The 22,724-nt window shown below is 43.9% G+C and overlaps 1 protein-coding gene across 4 annotated transcripts in view; it reads left to right on the top strand.

Annotated features, from left to right (window-relative positions):
- Positions 1–22,724, top strand: part of LOC115163327 (breast carcinoma-amplified sequence 3) — a 305,848-nt gene that overhangs the window by 12,122 nt on the left and 271,002 nt on the right. For all 4 annotated transcript variants that reach the window (XM_029715122.1, XM_029715120.1, XM_029715121.1 and 1 more), the window contains exons 7-9: positions 3,102–3,174; positions 17,324–17,431; positions 17,557–17,633. In XM_029715122.1, the coding sequence (XP_029570982.1) occupies positions 3,102–3,174; positions 17,324–17,431; positions 17,557–17,633 (258 nt within the window). The remainder of the gene's footprint in view (positions 1–3,101; positions 3,175–17,323; positions 17,432–17,556; positions 17,634–22,724) is intronic.

The following is a 22,724-nucleotide window of genomic DNA, read 5'->3' as shown; positions in this document are numbered from 1 at the left end:
ACAAAATGTCGAGTTTTGAAATGGAGCTATATTATATCTCTGAAATTACAGTCTACTCATAATCAAAGCATAGTCAACACTAGTCATGAAATCTTAGATCATTTTCCCCCTGACTGTATTTACAGAAACTGTTTATTTTCCTAAATGCATTGTTCAGATGAAACCCTTTGGTCTTTCGGGGTAATCATATTTGCCTACAGCTCAATATGGTGACCCGTTGGGATGTTTGATGACAGAAATATGAGTGCAGAAGAAAGGCTGTGTTTGGGAGTGTTAGGGGTTTGAGGACGGCACATTGGCTCTCCCACACGGCACGGTCACACCACAGGAACTCACACTGATTACTGTCAGGGCTAAATTACTCCCCTCCACAGGCCTAACAGCTTCTTCAATCTGGACCCCCACTACGCACGCACACACGCACGCACACACACACACCACATCCCTCCCTCGCCATCTCTAGGGGATAATGGCACTCTATTCCCTACATAGTACACTACTTTGATCAGAGCCCTATGGGACAGAAACTAAATATGCCCACTGGGCTTTTACCATACTGTAATTTCGCCCCAAACCCAAGGAATTAAACAGAGGCAGACAAAAGAACCTTACTCAGCTTTGAAGGGGGTCTCTGTCAATCTATCTCGCTCTATACCCCCCTCCATATGGAGAGGAAAGATAGTTTGAGTTCAGCACGTTAGAAAAGAGTGCTGTTTCTGTTCCTCCGTCTCCCTCCTCTCCTTTCTTCTTAAAACCTGTTTGGGATAGGGGGCAGTATTGAGAATTTTGGAAAAAATATGTGCCCATTTTTAACTGCCTCCTACACCAACTCAGAAGCTAGAATATGCATATTATTGTTCAGGTTTGGATAGAAAACACTCTGAATTTTCTAAAACTGTTTGAATGGTGTCTGTGAGTATAACAGAACTCCTATGGCAGGCAAAAACCTGACAAGGTTTCAAGCAGGAAGTACCCTGTCTGACAAGGAGTCGTGCGTCTTGCATCCGTTTATTGAAAAGTAAGGATCTTAGCTGTAACGTGACAATTCCCAGGGCTCCGATAGGCTCTCAGAACCCGGGAAATACCTGAAGGTTGACGAGGCAGCCTCAGGCTGAAACACATTATCGCCTTTGGTAAGTGGCGGCTCAGAGGACCTTTGAATGAGGCGCGTGCACGATTCGCTCCTGAGGAGAAATTTTATTCGGCTGTTTAGGCTCAATGCATATTCCCGGTCGGAATATTATCACTTTTCTACGAGATAAATGGCATAAAAATTGGTTTTAAACAGCGGTTGACATGCTTCGAAGTACGGTAATGGAATATTTAGACATTTTTTGTCACGCCAATGCGCCATGCGTGAGACCTTGATGTAGCATTCTGATAGTGTCTAGAACTCACGAACAAAACGTCGCTGTTTGGATATAACGATGGATTATTTGGGACCAAACCAACATTTGTTATTGAAGTAGAAGTCCTGGCAGTGTATTCTGATGAAGAACAAGCAAGGTAAGAACATTTTTCTTATAGGAAATGTGATTTTGGTGGAGGCTGACCTGGGTGGGTGTCTAAATAGCTAGCCCTGTGATGCCGGGCTATGTACTTAGATTATTGCAAAATGTGCTTCATCCGAAAAGCTATTTTAAAATCGGACATATCGAGTGCATAGAGGAGTAATGTATCTATAATTCTTAAAATAATTGTTATGCTTTTTGTGAACGTTTATCGTGAGTAATTTAGCAAACTGTTAGTAAATTCCCCGGAAGTTTGCGGGGGTTATGCTTTTTCTGAACGTCACATGCTAATGTAAAAAGCTGTTTTTTGATATAAATATGAACTTGATTGAACAGACATGCATGTATTGTATAACACAATGTCCTAGGTGTGTCATCTGATGAAGATCATAAAAGGTTAGTGCTGCATTTAGCTGTGGTTTGGGTTTATGTGACATGATATGCTAGCTTGAAAAATGGGTGTCTGATTATTTCTGGCTGGGCACTCTGCTGACATAATCTAATGTTTTGCTTTCGTTGTAAAGCCTTTTTGAAATCGGACAGTGGGGTTAGATTAATGAGATTCTTGTCTTTAAATAGCTGTAAAATAGTCATATGTTTGAGAAATTGAAGTAATAGTATTTCTAACGATTCAAAAATCGCGCCACTGGATTTCAGTGGCTGTTACGTAGGTGGGACGAGTTCGTCCCACATGCGCCAGAGAGGTTAAGTCTTGCATGCTGGTATGTTAATCTATTTGATCCCCATAATTCTTCATGTTAACCTGGGCATTATTCTGTGGTCAGCGGGGATGAGTCCTCTCCAAGTTGCCAGGAATGAGACGGTCCAACTTCTGTAATGTTCTATTTTATATATTGTCTCCTTTTCCTCTTCAGAATTTTGTTATTTTTATTTATAATTTTTTTACCCCTTTTTATCCCCAATTTCGTGGTGTCCAATTGTCTCATCGCTGCAACTACCGTACGGACTCGGGAGAGATGAAGGTCGAAAGCCGTGCATACTCCGAAACACAACCCAGCCAAGCCTCACTGCTTCTTGACACAATGCCCACTTAACCCGGAATCCAGCAACACCAATGTGTCGGAGGAAACACCGTACACCTGGCAACCGTGTCAGCGTGCACTGCGCCTGGCCCGCCACAGGAGTCGCTAGAGTGTGATGGGACAAGGACATCCCAAACCCTCCCCTAACCTGGACAACGCTGGGCCAATTGTGCACCACCCAATGGGTCTCCCGTTCGCAGCCGGCTGTGACAGAGCCTGGACTCGAACCAGGATCTTTAGTGGCCTTAGACCACTCCACCACTCGGGGAGTCCATCTCTTCAGAATTCTTTAGGGGGTATAATTTGATTACAGAGCTGCTGTAGTAATGTAATCAACACGCATCCTGCTACAGTAGCGCTAGTTAAGTGGAGTGGGTGGCTCTGGCAGGCTGGACTGGGCACACTACACAACAGGCCTGTCTCACATGCATAGGGCCCCCTAATGATGAATGATCACTGCTCTCTGTCAGTCCCTCATCTTCTCTCTCTCCTTCTCCCCCTCTTTTTTTCCTTCTTCTTCTCCCCCTTCTTCTTCTTCTTCTTCTAGGTCCGCTGATGATTGATAGTTTTGCGGACAAAAGGCCTCTCCTGGGGGTGTGCAAGAGTACCGGGTCCTCGGGGTGAGTACAGTACACATTTCTCATGACATCGCTGGGAGATACGCTTGGGAGGGTGGTATCTGACTGAATCCACAGTACAAGCACAGCACAGTACAAGCCCCTAGAGATCCGATAATGTGACTCTATGTACGAGCCCAAGTTTTTCCCATGTTGAAAGAGTTGATTTTTCCTGATGACATCATTAGATAGAGTTACAGTCCATTAGCTCTAAAGCCTTTCTCTGGTTGGGTCAAAGTTGAACTACGCCACACACACTTGTAATCCAGTTTCCACATGTGCTAACCATGGCTGCTGGTAACCATGACCACTGGTAGGAGTGATGTGCGTCAGTTGGCGACCAGACATAGTTTTATTTTATTGGGCGCCCCCAGTTTTCGAGTGTCTCAGAAGTTGGTATATGTATGATGATGGACTCATTCCTGGTCTAGTCGTTCTATTTCTCTGGCCTCCATCTCACTGATTGGTCACTCAGACAGACCCACAGTGGCACCAAATTCCACAACATGTCAATGTGACTTGCATACTCGGACTACGTCTGCAATGACACCCTATTTAGTAGTGCACTATGTGTAGATCAGACTGTCATTTCATACAACGCCTTAACATGAGATCCCTTTCCCCATCCTTCCTCCCTTCCAGTTACATCACATGCCTGGTTAACAAGGGAGCAACAAGTCAAATAGTTGTTTTGATCTTTTACTAGAAATAATCAGGTATGCAAGAGCAAACACAAGGTAGCGCATTAGTAAGACATTTTGGGTGATTTTAGGTTGACTTTCCTTGCTAATTTACCAGACTTGGATAAGCCAATCTGGCTGCATGGCGAGGCAGAAAAGGAGCGAGGAGATGGGAGGAGAGGTTAGAGCGGGAGGAGAGGTTAGAGCAGGAGGAGGAGGAGATGAGAGGAGAAGATGTGAAACTTCTATGTGCTAATGGAATGTCCTTTCTCTGTCACCAGAGTCAATCTTTATTAAAATGTGTGGGAAGGGAAAGACTGGCTTGGTTGTACTGCGTGACGTTCAGACGTTACGAGGTACAAATCTTAAGTACATTTGAAAGCCTATAATTTGGCCTAAGTAATAAGAGCCATCAAAGCCCCCCTGGTGAAGAGAGAGAACCCCAGGCGTCTGTTCTCTCCATACGTTGCCATGACCTCCCTTTTTCCCCTCCCCTTGTCCCTGCTCCTCTTCCAGAACATCGAAACATTTAACTCGATATTTCCTTCCTGGGAAATGAAATAAGGAAGTCTGTCTTCAGCTGGGCTTTGATGGAGACCACCTTCCCCAAGTTTTCACAGTAAAGCAGCCTCCTCCTCTACTGCCTCTGCCACCGATTCTCTACTGCCTCGTCTGCCTCTGTACTGCCTCTACGACTGCTGTGGGTGTGTCCTGGCTGACACGGAGAGAGAGCTACAGACGGGGAGGGTTTGGCTGCTTGGCCTGGTGACTGATGCTCAGCAGTAATGCTGAAAACATGCTTGATGCTTAAAAGCCCAAACCCTGACCTCTGGCTGAATGGCACAGCCAGGCTGGGGCCGTCCTGACTCCCGACCGACAGAGGTGTTTGGTAAATAACACTACATTAAAAGAAGAGAGGACTCCCCTATTGCCACAGCACAGTCTTTCCATTCAGGACGTTCGTAAACTTACTAAGGTCCTCACTCAATTTTTAGCATATAATCATTTTAAAATAACAGCTTGGTTCAACCAGCAAAAAGGATGCCGGCTTGACACTTAAATGGAAAACAGATTGGAGTCTTGGCCGCGAGAGCAGCGCTGGTTTAGAAGTTGGTTCAGTCAGCTCGAGGCTTAGATTACAAGATTTGCAAATTAAAGGAAAACCAGAAAGGGGGAAAAAGCATGTGTGCCTATCCTTGTATTTGTGGGCTTCTAGCCAGGCCCACTCAACATCATTTCATCAATGGAAAGGATTATGCGTTAAGCCAAAACAATGTATGGATCTAGTGATTTTCCTGACAGCAAAGTACATGTGTGACCCTTCACGCACTGTGCCAGTGCCAGTTGGGTTGGTGGGGGAATTAGTAAAGAATGCCTGTGTGCCATACTGTATCAGCCCCTGGGTTCTGGTCTTCCTGCTCTCCTGCTCCTCCTCTCCTCACATAGTGTCTGGAAAGGATTTGTGTTTCCAGCCCCTGCTGCTGCTGGTCGTTGTTATTATTTAAATGATTTAATTAGGTCCGCTGGTATTAACATTCAGAACATTTAAGACTGCTCTTTGTCAATGAATCCAAATCACAGAGGCAGGGGGCGGAGGGCGGAGGGCGGAGGCATCTTAACTGTTTGTGGGTGTTTTTCGGAGTGGGAGCATACACACACTCCCAGGGTAAAAGTTCAGCAGTGAAGAAGAAACCTGCTTTTGTTCTCATTTCTGTGTCCCAAATGGCACCCTATTCCCTGAATAGTGCGCTACTTTTGACCAGGGCCCATAGGGCTCTGGTCAAAAGTATTGCACTTTTAGGGAATAGGGTGCCATTTGGGACATAACCTCTGAGTTTTGGAACTGTGTGGATGAAGTGTCTGGGCAGGCAGAAAGCTCTTGTCAGCAGAGCCCCTGACATTTACAACCCCCCAATCTTCCTACCCTGTACGCCCACCCCCAAATCTCCAGATGCACAGAGGATGTGGGCATGGTTTTATTATTTATTTTTGACAAATAAAGTGTTCTGTCACCATGGAGACTATGGATGGATTCATATTTTCTGAGTGTTCCGGCCGGATGGGACTCATGGAGACTCCCCTGAGGGTGACAATGGTCACCATGGCTACCTACCACAGACGGTAGCCAGTAGCGACCTGGAAACCATCAGCACCAGTATAGGTGGATAGGATGCATGTTTTTCTTGCCTACTTTTTACATTTTATTTAATTCAATATTTATCATTACCAGCATTTTAGGTGCTGGGCCTTTCAAGAGATGATGGTTTCAGCACCAGGCCACGGCCCTCCAGCTGGCCCCTGTGAACCTCCCATGGACCTGTCCTTTAAAACTCACGGCTCTGAGTCGAGACTTTTCACACCTCACCAGCAAGGCCGGTGTCGTGTCCTTGATATCTCAATATTCAGTAGACACATTTAGCACACAGTTTTTAATCTAATGCAGGAAGATATAAGCTATGTGTAATTTGAAATGACACCCGACAACAACAAAGCAAGATTGATCCTAAAAAAGAGATCATGTCATGTCCCTAATTTGTCTTTATCCTAATGCTTTATCCACTAAGTCCTGTTGTCACCAAAAAAAAGAATAATCCTGTCACCTAATGCCTTGATATTAATTACAGTATTGCAGGGAAAACCCCACTCGTTCCACCAAACATTTTCAAAGAGACTTAGAGGAAAGCCTATTGTGGTACTAAGCTGTGCTTTTCATTGCTATTTTCATGACAGGTTTAGCAGTGGTAAACGCGAAGTATCCCTCTAAAGTGTATTAAATGGTAAATCTCAGAGCGTTTGTATTAAAAGAGGCACCAGATTTTGGAGAAGTGATGCTTTTGAAGCCAGCGTGAGGCCTTTGGGCTGTTCTCTTAGTCACCATGATACGCACGCACGTACCCCCTCCCAGTGGGGACACAGCGAGGATGTGTGTGTACAGTCAGTGTTGTCTTTTGTGGTCCAGCTAACCACAGAATTGATTAAGAGAAAAATAAAGCTCTAACAGGGACATTTGATTTATTTCCTACTTTTGTTTGTTTTCAATTTGTGGGTGGGAATGTCGTGTTCTTCTTTTTAAGAGTTCTGATGAAATCATTCCAGAACCTTTTGTAATGGCCATCTGTGGAAACGGGAATGCCTGTAATCTCATCTAAACCTCCTTTTTAATTTTAGCCCACACACTTACATTTAGACTTACACACACATCTCACACTCACTCACTCATTCAGCGCTAACGGAGGGCAGTCTCTGGCTTTATTTTGAAGCGTTTATTTTGACTTCCACGTCTGTTTTCTGTCGGCTGAAAATATGTTCTGCCTCGCCAGTTTTCCCCTTCAAATAGGAAGTGAGTTTAAACACAGTGGTACGAAGTGGAAGATATATTTTTTTTAAATGACACGCACAGTGAGGCATAATTTTCAGCCCACAGTTCATTCAGCTTTTGTGCAGTATGTTTCACATTCTGTTAATGACCAATTTAATGTGAAAATATAATCAGGGCATTTCAGTTTTGTGATACTGAAGGTGTTGTTCAGCAACTTAGAATTTATGCCCTTATGTCAAATCAAATCAAATCAAATGTATTTATATAGCCCTTCTTACATCAGCTGATATCACAAAGTGCTGTACAGAAACCCAGCCTAAAACCCCAAACAGCAAGCAATGCAGGTGTAGAAGCACGGTGGTTAGGAAAAACTCCCTAGAAAGGCCAAAACCTAGGAAGAAACCTAGAGAGGAACCAGGCTATGAGGGGTGGCCAGTCCTCTTCTGGCTGTGCCGGGTGGAGATTATAACAGCACATGGCCTAGATGTTCAAATGTTCATAAATGACCAGCATTGTCAAATAATAATAATCATAGTAGTTGTCGAGGGTGCAACAAGTCAGTAACACGAGTAAGTGTCAGTTGGCTTTTTCATAGCCGATCTTTGAGAGTATCTCTACCGCTCCTGCTGTCTCTAGAGAGTTGAAAACAGCAGGTCTGGGACAGGTAGCACGTCCGGTGAATAGGTCAGGGTTCCAGCAGGTCTGGGACAACAGGTCTGGGACAGGTAGCACGTCCGGTGAACAGGTCAGGGTTCCATAGCTGCAGGCAGAACAGTTGGAACTGGAGCAGCAGCACGGCCAGGTGAACTGGGGACAGCAAGGAGTCATCAAGCCAGGTAGTCCTGAGGCATGGTCCTAGGGCTCAGGTCCTCCGAGAGAGAGAGAGAGAAAGAAAGAAAGAGAGAGAGCATATTTAAATTCACACAGGACACCGGAAAAGACAAGAGAAATACTCCAGATGTGACAGACTGACCCTAGCCCCCCGACACATAAACTACTGCAGCATAAATACTGGAGGCTGAGACAGGAGGGGCCAGGAGACACTGTGTTAATATGCCACCTATTTCTATTAAGGGAAGTAGCATATTTTTCCTCTCAATATCACTTACCAGTAATTTCCAACCCCAATTAGTTTTGGTATGTGTAAGGATGACAAGCCGTGAATGGATGGAAACCAGATTAAGTACCTAATCTCATACTGAAAACATCAGTATACTGTACCTCACTTGGGATTTGAACTAGGTACCCTCTAGTTACCAATACATTCTCTTCACCAAGAAGCTGTATTTGTGCATGTGAGCGAGAAATGGACAACAGGGATGCTATGCTATTTAGCACACCGTCTCCTCTCTCATAGTGTGTCCCAAATGTTACCCTATTACTTGTATAGTAACTACTTTTGACCTGAGCCCTGTTGGCCCTTGTCAAGAGTAGTGCACGACATGGGGAATATGGTGCCATTTGGGATTCAGCCATCTTGTCCTTGTGTCATGGATTCTTGTCTTCCTTCCCCTCCGGACTGTTCCTCTGAGACAGTCTAGTCCAGGTGCAGCTAACTGCTGCTTAGATCTGTGCTCTGTCTGTCCTCTGTGTGTTCCGTGCAGACTGGGACACTCATAACTTGAGGTCTCCAAGGATAGGAAGACCCTAGCCTTTGAAGTGAAGCCTTTTGAAGAGTTTTAAAGCAGTTTTCCATATATTTTCTTTTTTAAGATGCTGCAGGACGGGTAGCCCATCTTTATCTGTGTTGTAACCGACAAGGGTTTATTCAAAGAGTAGTTGTTCATTTTTGTGTTGATAATGCAGTGATATTTTTATTCCATAGTAATATCTTTAGTTGTATTAAATTCTCATCTGACACTTGACAGTAAAGAACAACTCCATGTGTTATCACAAAGTGGACTCCTTGGTAGTGTTCTTAACAATTTTGGACAGATACACAATATGTTGCCTCAGGGTGTATTGGACAACGAAGAATGTTGGTGTAAAGCGTACAGGTTGAATTACCTATGGTTTTAAAGTATTTTCTGTTTGTTCATAATGCTCTTTCTGGCTGACCTGTCGTGTTGTTGAATCTTCCTCGTAGGTAGTCTGCTATGAGTATGTTGTTTGAACTTTAATATGATATGCTACGATATTTAGAGCATTTGACTATAGGCTATTTGACACAACTGTGCTTTTAGCTGTCAAAGCTGAAGTATAGGTGTGAATGCACACTTGATGAGATGCTGATGCTGTTTCCACTTTAACTCTGACAGAAAATTGGCAAATAGTGAACTGACAAGAAGTGCATTAAATACATGGCATGTGTTTTCGATGATAAATATTCATGTCCACTCCACTGCTGTCAGTCATGGTGAGGAGGTTGAACTTCTGTCCATCTTGGCACCTAATCTTTATTATTAGGCTCCCTTTTGTTATTGTTATTCTAAGCTGACAAATGGAGTTGTTTTAAGAAGGTCATACCATGGATCGTTTGACTATGATTTTGAGTTTTAGAACCGCTTTAGGTATATAAAAATATATTTTTGATGAAATATTGAATTTGGCCTTTACCACTATAGCCCATAGAAACACATTTAATAACATATTAATAAAGGGCAAAAAAGACAGTCAAAAATTCAATCATAAGGAATAAGGTTTTGAAGGGTCTGTCCTTTATCTAGGAGATAGAAGAAAGCTCAGGAATTATTTTACTCCTTGTCTTTAACACAAAACTACCTCCATAATTCCATTAATTTGTATGGGTTACCTGTAGACAAGTCCTGTGACCCTTCTGGAGGTCGTAGAGCAAAACGGAGAACACCATCCAGTTCGCAAGAGTCTCCCCTTTCTATAGGATGGTCATATTAGTTTTTTAGGCCAAACCGTTTGGATGCAACAAAGGGCAAAATAGGTGGATGCAGTGGATTGAGACGCAGCCCATGCAAAAAAACAGACGGATTGTGATGCAGATTTTTTTTATGTTACTTAGATTGACGCACTGGTACGTCAATAAACTCTAGCGGTTTACCAAGGGATTTTTGCAAGCGCTCTCTCTCACACACATTGGAGGAGCAATGTGTTTCCAATATCCTTGTTGGTGGTGTACGGTACTGAATGAGGAGGAAATGTATTTCTGGCAGTGCTGCAGACATGGAGCTGTGGTTGAACTTTTTACCCTAATTACTTTCCCGCTAATGCCCGCGGCGTGCCGGAATCACAGACCCCCCCCCCAGTGCTGCCTCTGATGTGGCCAGCGTTTGTTGTGTGTTGAGGGTTGGATTCTACGGGGGAGTGAGAAAGAGGGAGAGTGGGTTGTGGGGGTGAGAGAGGGGGAGAAGGAAATTTTGGGAATAATGTGACAGAATTTGTCTCTTTTCTTCCAGTACCACCCACCTCACTTGATGTCTATGAAAATAAAGTAATTGTTTTCATGTGCGTGTGTGTAGAAATAACTGTTATAAATTTATGACTCAGCCTCACCAGTCTGATCTCAGTCCAAAGATTAGTTTTACCAATTTGTCCAGGCTTTATTTGTAACATGTTTCTCAACACCACTGTGAGATCAGTTCCAATAGGCTCTTCTGTTAAAGAAAAAAATAAAACATTGCCTCTTCTTTGTATGATTTTTCTTTCCCTCAAAAAATCTTATCACTGACAGGTGTCAGTTTTGGTAAGCATTTAAACTCTTCAACTCCAAGGATTTTTACCTAAATGGTTCACCAGTAGTGCGTGCACATCAAACAATTTCCCAGATGCAAGATATACAGTACCAGTCAAAAGTTTGGACACATACTCATTCAAAGGTTTTTCTTTATTTTTACTATTTTCTACATTGTAGAACAATAGTGAAGAAATAAAAACTATGAAATAACACATATGGAATCATGTAGTAACCAAAAAAGTGTTAAATCAAAATATATTTTATAGCCACTCTTTGACTTGATGACAGCTTTGCACACTCTTGTCATTCTCTCAACCAGCTTCATGAGGAATGCTTTTCCAACAGTCTTGAATGAGTTCCCACATATATGCTGAGCACTTGTTAGATGATTTCCCTTCATTCTGCGGTCCAATTAATCCCAAACCATCTCAATTGGGTTGAGGTCGGGTGATTGTGGAGGACAGGTCATCTGATGCAGCACTCCATCACTCTCCTTCCTGGTCAAATAGCCCTTACACAGCCTGGAGGTGTGTTGGGTCATTGTCCTGTTGAAAAACAAATGATAGTCCCACTAAGCGCAAACCAGATGGGATGGCATATCGCTGCAGAATGCTGTGGTAGCCATGCTGGTTAAGTGTGCCTTGAATTCTAAATAAATCACTGACAGTGTCACCCACACACCATCACGTCTCCTCCTCCATGCTTCACGGTGGGAATCACACATGCGGAGATTATCCGTTCACCTATTCTGCGTCTCACAAAGACACGGCGGTTGGAACCAAACATTTCATTTGGATCCATCAGACCAAAGGACAGATTTCCACCGTTCTAATGTCCATTGCTCGTGTTCCTTGACCCAAGCAAGTCTCTTCTTTTTATTGATTCCCTTTAGTAGTGGTTTCTTTGCAGCAATTTGACCATAAAGGCCTGATTCACGCAGTCTCCTCTGAACAGTTGATGTTGAGATGTGTCTGTTACTTGAACTCTGTGAAGCATTTATTTGGGCTGCAATCTGAGGTGCATTAACTCTAATGAACTTATCCTCTGCAGCAGAGGTATTTCTGGGTCTTCCTTTCCTGTGGCAGTCCTCATGAGAGCCAGTTTAGTCATTGCGCTTGATGATTTTTGCGACTGCACTTGAAGAAACTTTCAAAGTTCTTGCCATAGCCCAATTTGGTAAAAGACCAAGTCCATATCTTCTGTATACCACCCCTACCTTGTCACAACACAACTGATTGGCTCAAATGTATTAAGAAGGAAAGAAATTCTACAAGTTAACTTTTAGCAAGGCACACCTGTTCATTGACATACATTCCAGGTGACTAACTTATGAAGCTGGTTGAGAGAATGCCAAGAGTGTGCAAAGCTGTCATCAAGGCAAAGGCTGGCTACTTTGAAGAATCTGAAATCAAAAATATATTTTGATTTGTTTAACACTTTTTTGGGGGGGTTACTACATGATTCCATTTGTGTTATAGTACTGTAGAAATGAAATAAATCAAAATACTCTAGTCTTGGTCACTGTTGTTTAATATGCACCCATAGGCCTATAGTTTATTGCTCTGAAATCCATTGGTTAATATCTAGGCGGTCTGTGGACCTGGTGGCATCCCTGGTCTCTGGGCAGTCTGTCCCTGTCCCCTCAGCCTCTCAGCCCTTCCAGCTGAGACTGCAGGGACCAGACCCAGGCTGTATTTGTTTTGCGTTTCCACAGCGTGTAATTGTCTGTTCGTATTCAGGGAGCTCGTAAAGGGCTCAGCTCTGAGCTGCAGTCCGAAACGTGGTGACGTCCCCCTCCTTGTAAATTACATTTATTTGCTTGCTTTTTAATTCCCCTTTAAGGTTTCCCCAGTTCTCCTGCTCTCTACCCCACTGCAGCCCGCCACAAGAAGTGTGCAGTTTTTTTATCCATCAGTTCTGCTCCGGTTCATAAAAATGTATGAATTAATAACCTTCCCGGTTCCCATCGACCAGAAGCCAGACGTTCCCTCCCGGAGAAGAAGTGCAAGCCCAGCTAGGGAATAGGGTGCCATTTAGGATGTACACGTCTATTTTACTGGCTAGCCCAGTGGCCGTTTTTGAGGGGGAGATGGAGAGCCACACCTGCTACATCGATCTATCTGACTGCTTTGCAGCCTACTACCCAGTTATTATCAGAGTCATTTAGGATTACTGTTATGTGGGGAAACCCTTCATGTTAGAAGCGTTGTGAAGTCGACATGGGCTAAGACCAACCGTTTCCACTCAAGCAGGCGTAGACTCTCCTCCAGAGGTCATGGCTGTTGCCTCATCAGTGGGTGGGTGTGTGTTGCTCTATTTCTGTGTGTGTGTTCCTCTATTTCCATGTGTGTGATTATGTATGAAAGTGCTTTAAGACACTCTCTCAACCTTTTTATGATTTTACAATCTCATCTCTCTCTCTCTCTCTCTCTCTCTCTCTCTCTGTCTCTCTCTCCCAACCGCTTCAATCTCCTTCCCTCTCTCTTTGCATCAATTCAGACCCAAAAGGCCATCCCAGTAAATAGACACGTTGATCTCATAGCCATAATAACAGTCCTATTACTGAGGCGGAGGAGGGCGCTCAATGTCACCTTAACATGTTACTGGACTGACATCTAGCCCTGATCAATGATGATTTAGCCTGGCTTTCAACCCACGCCTCCGCGGCACCAGCACCAGGAAATCACATTACAGCTGACCCTGCCCTGGCTCCATTAGAACGCCGCCATTTGTTAAAATACTGCCCAGGCCGAAACAATTCAACTGGGGGCCATTTTCATTCTGTAATAGAGGGACGGGCGTGCTATCATCATTGTCCCCATGAGTGAATCAATCCGGGCGCCTGATATTTCGTAAAAAGCATTTGGATTAGATTGATCTGACCCCGGTGATAACGCTGAAATCGATGGAGGAGCTGCCAGAAAACAAGTTAGGAGAAGTTATCTCTCTATTAATCTCATTGCCTGTACTCAGATTGGTAATGCTTCCTTGCTGTGCCAGAGAGTATCATAATATGCCTTGATCTCCTAGTGTAAGTCCTGCAGCAGATCAGTATTTGGTACGGCTGCTATGGACAACTCTGTCACCTCCTTTGTCTTCCCCATTGTCTCTTACAGGAAATGAGGGGGGAATGCACACACTTTGTCATGCACACGGAACGTCAGACAATCCCACTGGCACACACACCAGACACCCACAGACAGACGTACGTGCGCACACAAACATGCAATGTCAGGCATGCATGCATACACAAGCATGTATGTACGCGCGGACACAAAGTTTTAGGTCCCTGGCTGGGCTGAGAGATCTGAGGGCTCCCGTGGCGCCGGCGCTGCTGCTGAATGTCCAGCCACTGGCTTGGGAAAGTTTCCTCGACAGCTAGCCAGCGAGAGTGAGAGTGTGTGTTGGGTGTTGCCGCTGGCTGTGTCAGTGGGTATGTGGAGCCGCGTTCATGTCTGCGGCGTCTGCCCCGGCTCTGTGGAGTGGTGCTGCTTACACGCACACACTAATCTCCTTGATCAAGGGGTAAGCGTCCGTTTAAGGAGTGGACAGCCGTAGCGGCCAAGGTATATGGGGAATAGGGTGTCATTTGAGACGCAGACGATTTTCCCACGAGACGGTTACTCTCGGCATGATTCACATCTATTGAAATCTTATTGATGATGTTAGGTATTTTGAGACGGGGCAGTAGGGTGTGTTAGAAGCTCATGGTGTGGTTTCTGGACAAGACCTACAGGTAACTGCCAAAATGAAGGACACGCCAACATAGTGTCTTAATAGGGCGTTGGGCCACACGAGTCACCAGAACAACTTCAATGTGCTTTTGTCTGGAACTCTATTGGAGGGATGTGACACCATTATTCCAAAAAATTTGTGTTTTGTTCAAGGTGGTGGAAAACGCTGTCTCAGGCGCTCCAGAATCTCCCAAGTGTTCAATTGGTGACTGAGACACATCCTTTAAACGCCCTATGCTCCTTTGAGACCCCTCTTTCAAAGTCACTCATCTCTTCTAGTCATTAGTGCTGAGCGATTAACCGGAATTGAGTTTTTTTAAACAACGAATTGACAAATGGCGGGCAGTTATTTAAATTCCATTTCGATAGTTTTTTTTCCTGTGAGCTCAGTGTGCACATTGCACAGTTTCTTTTTTAGATAAATCAGATCCAGCCTGAACTGTGTGATGTAGTAGGGAGTTGGTTTCCAGCATGCCAAAATTCTACGTAGTTTAGCACCTAAACCTGGTAATATGCTACAATGACCATAATCCATTGTGCATCTACTTGTCCAGTTTCTTTTACATCTGCTACGGAAGAGAGAAGAATGTGTGATCATGAGATGATATAGACAACAGCTGTTGCTTCGCAAGGTATCTCTACCTGAAAATACATGATCTAAATGATTTGATGGTATTCAGCAGACATAAAAGTATGCCTGGTTTACTTTGAAGTAAATAGTGATTTTGTCAGATAGCATGGAGATGATGACTTGGAATGAAATAATAGTCATCAAATAAAACGAATGTAATATACACTACTGAAATATTTTATTACACTAAAGTAATGTGAATAAATGAAGATTATAAGTGATGATCTGTAATTGGCAGTCACTACCATCATGGGACTTTTAATAATTGTTTTATTCTGTGTTATAGCATTCAACCCACATAATGCATAGTGCATTTAATGTAAAAAAAATATAATCGAAACCAAAGTTGATTAATCGCTCAGTACGACTAGTCATGGTAGCCAAAATAATGGACAACTGGGCATTTTTATACATGACCCTAAACATGATGGAATGTTAATTGCTTAATTAACACAGGAACCACACCTGTGTGGAAGCACCTGCTTTGAATATACTTGGCATCCCTCATTTACTCAAGTGTTTCCTTTATTTTGGCAGTTACCTGCATGTCTCCCCTTATGTCTGCAACAGGAATAAATGAGTGTTTTTGTGTTTTTGTACCACCCAGTCCCCAGGCAGACATGGAGCCAGAACATCACAGAAACTAATACTGCTTGGCATTTGCTGTAGCGACAACACTCAATATAGCCAGTCTACACACGGCTAACACGAACCAACAGCAGTTAAACATGGGCCATGTCTACTGACCAAGAGAGCGGAAAAGGAGGAGAGAGCGGGAGAGATGAAACCCTTGAGAGAAAGAGGAATAAGAGAGAGAGAGACGGAGTGAAAGAGAGGGAACAAGATCGAGAAGCGAGAGAGAACAAGAAAAGGAGGGAGAGGAAAAAAATAAAGTAGTGCAGGCAGACTGGCTTCTCTATCATCGGCTCCATTCTAAGATTCCCTCATTGGAAGAATTATGGCAAATGAAACCCCCTCCGGTTCTCCATGGCTGCGACTCAGGGCTATCGAGTAGCACATGGAGGATAGGGGCTGCAGCTTTTTACCATTCATCTCTCCCCAAAGGGTTTCCATGTTCCCGGTGCTTTGCGGCCAGTTTAAGATGTCTTGGCTGCTTTGTGATGGCCTGATGTGTGCATATTTTGAAATGGGGTAATTTTCTCAACGGTTCGGCCACAGTATTTCATCCACTGTTTGCATCTGTCAGAGAGAGGCCTGAATGGAAGGAGCAGATCTTTTCCACCATAAAGAAGAGAAAGTAGCTGCCTGTTGGTTGGTCGGTCGGTCGGTCGGTCAGTTGGTTTCAGTGATTAGGAACGCAGATGGACATTACAACCTTATTGACGCGTTGAGCCCAGTGGATTGGGATCGGACTTTCGTATTCGCTTTTTTGTGTTCGTAGGCTGACACAAAAAGAAGCTCTCTTAGATTTCTGGTGATTTTAGGGCCATCTCCTCTGAAATTGTACACAGTGACAGTGAACTTTGTATCGTAAATACTTTACAGACTTACGTTTTTATAGGAAGAGATTTAAAAAAAAAATACAACAGAGTAAATAGCTGAAAGCAAACAACCCCAATGGCCCTAGAAACAGAACCAACACACGAATGTGGCACCATGGTCTCTGCCAGTGGGGAGAGATCAAGAGAAGGGAGAGCGAGTGAGACCGAGGAGACGGACAGACCGATAGAGGGAGAGAGAACAGTTGATGAGGATTTATGTCTATGTTCCAATGCCAGCAGCCACTGGCTGGTGTTGGCCTCCCTCCCTAGGAGGCCTCCAGTAAATGTGTGTTACATGACAAACCATTTCCCTATAACCCCTCTCCTCCTCTCTGCCTCCCCACCCTGGGGTGCCCTGGGGTTCCAGCCCGCCACAGGCCTCCTCTCCACTGCGCCTTCTAAATGTTGATTCAGTGGTCGCCAGTGGCTTGGGCTCTCAATGGCGTTTGATCTTCACTTACAGCTGTTAAACACTGTCTCTGATTACCCTGGTGTGTGTGTGTTGGTCCATGTGTGATTTAAATATTTGACTAATGACTCATGATGACTCAGAAGTCCAAGCATCTGTATGACCTCAAATATCTGTCTGTTTTCTACTGAATGTTTCAAATAAAGGATGTGTTTGTGTTTCTATGCCTAGGACCAGCCCCCCATACTGCTGTGTGGACCTGTATTCTCTGAGGACAGGGGAGATGGTCAAGTCCATCCAGTTCAAGACGCCCATCTACGACCTGCACTGCAATAGGGAGTACGTGCAGCATAATCACTTTTCGTATTCATATAATCAGTGCATTCATATCAATATATTGCAGTATTATGTTATATGAAAATCACATCATATTTGTAATTTTCCTGATTTTTTTGTTGTTGTAGGATTCTAGTTGTCGCCCTGCAGGAGAAGATTGCTGCATTCGACAGCTGTACCTTCACCAAAAAGTTCTTTGTTACAAGTAAGGAGCTGGGACTGTGTGTGTATCCACACTCTATTCCCTACATAGTGCACTGCTTTTGAACAGAGTGCTATGGTCCCTGGTCAAAGGTAGAGCACTATGTAGGGGATAGGGTGCCATTTAGGATGCTGTCTGTGAATTTGGCCACTTTGGATGATAAGGCTTTGATGTATGTGTTCATGTTGAACCAGATGACACACTCATGGACGTTTGTTTTCCTTGTGGCTTTGATCAATAAAATCCCCCCTGATTATACTTCACACATTGTTCTTATCACCATACACACACACACACACACACACACACAGAGATAGATATACATACATACACACACACACACACACACACACACACTAGACCAGTGTATACAGATATTAGTACTCACAGATGCATCTTCTCTTCAGTGAAATCAATGGACATATCATCTTGGAACAGATGCTCAGTCTCTCCTGTGTCTCTCTGTACATATGTGAAAACACCAAAGTGATATAGCTACCCACTAACCGTTATATAGCCAGTAGCACCAACACACAGAACCAGAACCAGCCCAGTCACGTAACACATCAGCATTTTCCACACAAATATCCTACCACCAAAAAGACAAGCAAGTCTGTCATGCTGGCATCACCCAGCCCAAACAACCAACTAACTAAACACAGATACTGGCAGCGTTTACCCCGCAATACACAAACCACCATGCCCACTCAAGGAGCACCACGTTTAGAACAAGTCTTTGAAACCGGTCTAAACGGTTTTCACTGAAACGTCATGGTAGAGCAGGCAGAAGCCCCTCTGGTAGTTTAACACATCTCAACATCACTGACAGTATGTTTATAGCATGTTTACAAATCCTGATTGTAACCTCGACAACATACAGCTACACTTTTTTATAAAAATGTTATTTCAACTTTATTTAACCAGGTAGGCCAGTTGAGAACAAGTTCTCATTTACAACTGCAACCTGGCCAAGATGAAGCAAAGCAGTGCGACAAAAACAACAAGATAGAGTTACACATAAACAAACGTACAGTCAATAACACAATAGAAAAGTATATATACAGTGTGTGCATATGTAGTAAGATTAGGGAGGTAAGGGAATAAATAGGCCATAGTGGCAAAATAATTACAATTTAACAATTAAACTCCGGAGGGATAGATGTGCAGAAGATGAATGTGCAAGTAGAGATACTGGGTGCAAAGGAGAAAATAAATAAATAACAATATGGGGATGAGGTAGTTGGGAGGGTTATTTACAGATTGGCTGTCTACACGTGCAGTGTTTGGTAAGCTGCTCTGACAGCTGATGCTTAAAGTTAGAGAGGGAGATATAAGTCTCCAGCTTCAGTAATTTTTGCAGTTCGTTCCAGTTATTGGCAGCAGAGAACTGGAAGGAAAGGTGGCCAAAGGAGGAGTTGGCTTTGGGTGACCAGTGAAATATACCTGCTGGAGCGCGTGCTACGGGTGGGTGTTGCTATGGTGACCAGTGAGCTGAGATAAGGAGGGCTTTACCTAGCAGAGACTTGTAAATGACCTGGAGCCAGTGGGTTTTGCGACAAATATGAAGCGAGGGCCAGCCAACGAGAGCATACAGGTCACAGTGGTGGGTAGTATATGGGGCTTTGGTGACAAAACGGATAGCACTGTGCTAGGCTACATCCAGTTTACTGAGTAGTGGGGGCTATTTTGTAAATGACATCGCCGAAGTCAGGAATCGGTAGGATAGTCAGCGCAGGATGACGTGAACAGTATATGTAACAAGGCCATTGCTGCCTGCAGATAGTTAACTGCTGTTAGGAGAATAGGGTCTTAATGCGTTGTCTGCCTGCCTTTCCTATCCATGTCTGGCCGGGCCATGGGACAATGAGTTTAGTCAATCACTGTTAATCGTGAAATGGAGACGCGTTTCTCTTTGGGGAGGATGAGGAGCAACACAGGCGTCCTGTAATGTGGGTGTTTTTAGTTGTTCTTGTCTTTATAGTGGTGTGGAGTGGGGATGAGGTTAGTTAGGTCTGTGTGTGGATGTGATGTTGGGTTTGGGGTTGTTGATTTCCCTTTTTCTCGATCAAATGTTTTATTTTCTCTTCATCTTTCCTTTTTTTGGCCCTTTGCTTTTTCTCTTTCCTCTGTTCCCCTCAGCCTTTTCCCCTCTCACTTACTCTCCGTTTTTATTTTCTCTTCATATCCTTTCCTCTTCTCCCCCTTCCTCTCCTCTTTCTTTTCATGTCTTTTCTCTCTTCCAATATCTCATCTCATCCTCTCTTCTCCCTCTCCTCTGTTCCCTATTCTCTCTCTTTGCCTCTCTCCTCTCCACACAGGATGTGTCAGACACATGTTATCTCACTGCCTGGGCTGAGTGGGTCGTTCTCCCCCAGCCTTGGAGAGCCAACAAAAGGCTGTAGCATTGTGGCTTACCTCAAGTCCTATTCACCCCGCGCCTCCCAGCCTTGACTCTTCTGAACACTAAATTACTGTCTGACTCCATCTCATCTGCACCCTGAGCACTACATTACTGTCAGCCAAACCCCTCTCCCTTCGCCTTCATGCACTCACATGACATCGTATTGGTATGTGTGTGTGTGTACTGCTATGTACGTTTGTGGTGGTATGTGTTTGTATATCTGTGTGTATGTGTGTAAACACACAAACGTATTTGTCCCCGTTACTCTCTGCGTGCATTTATGGCAGGTTCCATCGTGACTCCTTCTCTGTTTACAGACATGTTTGGGAGTAGTGGTGAATCCTGATGGTGGATGTGCTCAAATACCTTGAGTGTTTTGGAACTAATATATTGGTCTATCAAGCCAGACAAGCTTAATCAAGCACAGATAACGTTTTTGAAATAATTTCAAATAGTATTTGAACCCAGGTCTGGTGCTGTCTGGCCATTGACTCCAGTGTGTGTGTGCTTGTATTTAGTTAATTATTACTCATGTCTACTGTGAGATGACTGTTTACATCAACATCTGTGTGAGTGGGTGGACACATTTGTTCCATTATACAGTGTATTCAGACACGTTGACTTTTTCCACATTTTGTTACATTACAGCCTTATTCTAAAATGGATTAAAAAAAAATAATAATCCACTCAATCTACACACAATACCCCATATTGACAAAGCAAAAACAGGTTTTTAGACATTTTTGCTAATGTATTAAAAATGTAAAACTGAAATATCACATTTACATAAGTATTCAGACCCTTTACTCAGTACTTTGTTGAAGCACCTTTGGCAGCGATTACAGCATCAAGTCTTCTTGGGTATGATGTTACAAGTTTGGCACACCTGTATTTAGAGAGTTTCTCCCATTCTTCTCTGCAGATCCTCAAGCTCTGTCAGGTCGGATGGGAAGCGTTGCTGCAGAGCTATTTTCAGGTCTCTCCAGAGATGTTAGATCGAGTTCAAGTCCAAGCTCTGGCTGGGCCACTAAAGGACATTCAGGAACTTGTCCCGAAGCCACTCCTGCATTGGCTTGGGTGTGTGCTTAGGGTCATTGTCCTGTTGGAAGGTGAACCTTCACCCCAGTCTGAGGTACTGAGTGCTCTGGAGCAGCTTTTCATCAAGGATCTCTCTGTACTTTGCTCCGTTCATCTTTCCCTCGATCCTGACTAGTCTCTCAGTCCCTGCCGCTGAAAAACATCCCCACATCATGATACTGCCACCACCATGCTTCAACGTAGGGATGGTGCCAGTTTTCCTCCAGATGTGACGCTTGGCACTCAGGCCAAAGAGTTCAATCTTGGTTTCATCAGACCAGAGAATCTTGCTTCTCATTTCTCAAGAGTCCTTTAGGTGCCCTTTGGCAAACTCCAAGCGAGCTGACATGTGCCTTTTTACTGAGGAGTGGCTTTCATCTGGATACTCTACCATAAAGGCCTGCTTGGTGGAGTGCTGCAGAGATTGTTGGCCTTCTGGAAGGTTCTCTCATCTCAACAGAGGAACTCTGGAGCTCTGTCAGAGTGACCCTCAGGGTTTTGGTCACCTCCCTGACCAAGGCCCTTCTCCCTCGATTGCTCAGTTTGACCGGGCGGCCAGCTCTAGGAGGAGTCTTGGTGGTTCCAAACTTCTTCCATTTAAGAATGATGGAGGCCACTGTGTTCTTGGGGACCTTCAATGTTGCAGACATTTTTTAGTACCCTTTCCTAGATCTCTGCCTCGACACAATCCTGTCTCGGAGATCTACGGACAATTCCTTTGACCTCATGGCTTGGTTTATGCTCTGACATGGACTGTCAACTGTGGGACCTTATATAGACAGGTGCGTGCCTTTCCAAATCATGTCCAATCAATTGAATTTACCACAGGTGGACTCCAATCAAGTTTTAGAAACATCTCAAGGATGATCAATGGAAACAGGATGCACCTGAACTTAATTTCGAGTCTCATAGCCAAGGGTCTGAATACTTACGTAAATAAGCTGATTCTGTCATTTTTAATACAGTTGCAAACATTTCTAAAACCTTGTTTTTGCTTTGTCATTATGGGGTATTGTATGTAGATTGAGGATTTAAAAAAAAATATGATCAATTTTAGAATAAGGCTGTAACGTAACAAAATGTGGAAGAAGTCAAGGGGTCTGAATACTTTCCGAATGCGCTGTATACTGATAGCTTGATGCGCTTGTGAATTTATGGGCTGTTCGTCCTCATTTTCTGTATGTGTGTTGACGTCCATTTGTATTTATGCTGAGCTTTTGAGTGTGTGTGTGTTTCTTTTTACTTAGAGCCACATTATGACCTAATGCGTTCTGTGGCACACAATAAAGTGGGGACGGCTCCTGTCTAGATTGACTGGCAGACACACTGATCCCTATGGGGACTACTAAAGCACACACACAGTGATCCACTTTCCCCTCTCAAACACATTAGGGCTTTAAGAGAAACTGAGACACACTCGGAGGAGAGGAACTCTGACTTCTAACGCGAGTATCTACAGCAGCATTATCAGCATTCACTGTTTCTGCAACTTCTAAAAGGGAACATGTTGACGTTAGGTAATCCCAGGGCATTCCATTTGAGATACGCAGTCATGATTTTACGCCTTGATTGGTGTATATCAAATGGTGTGACTGTGTTGTGTCAGCCTCAATTGT

The sequence above is a fragment of the Salmo trutta genome, chromosome 26, assembly GCF_901001165.1.
Source record: "Salmo trutta chromosome 26, fSalTru1.1, whole genome shotgun sequence".
NCBI classification, from domain to species: domain Eukaryota; kingdom Metazoa; phylum Chordata; class Actinopteri; order Salmoniformes; family Salmonidae; genus Salmo; species Salmo trutta.
Note: the sequence above shows the minus strand (reverse complement) of the source record. Positions and strands in the feature narration are given on the sequence as shown.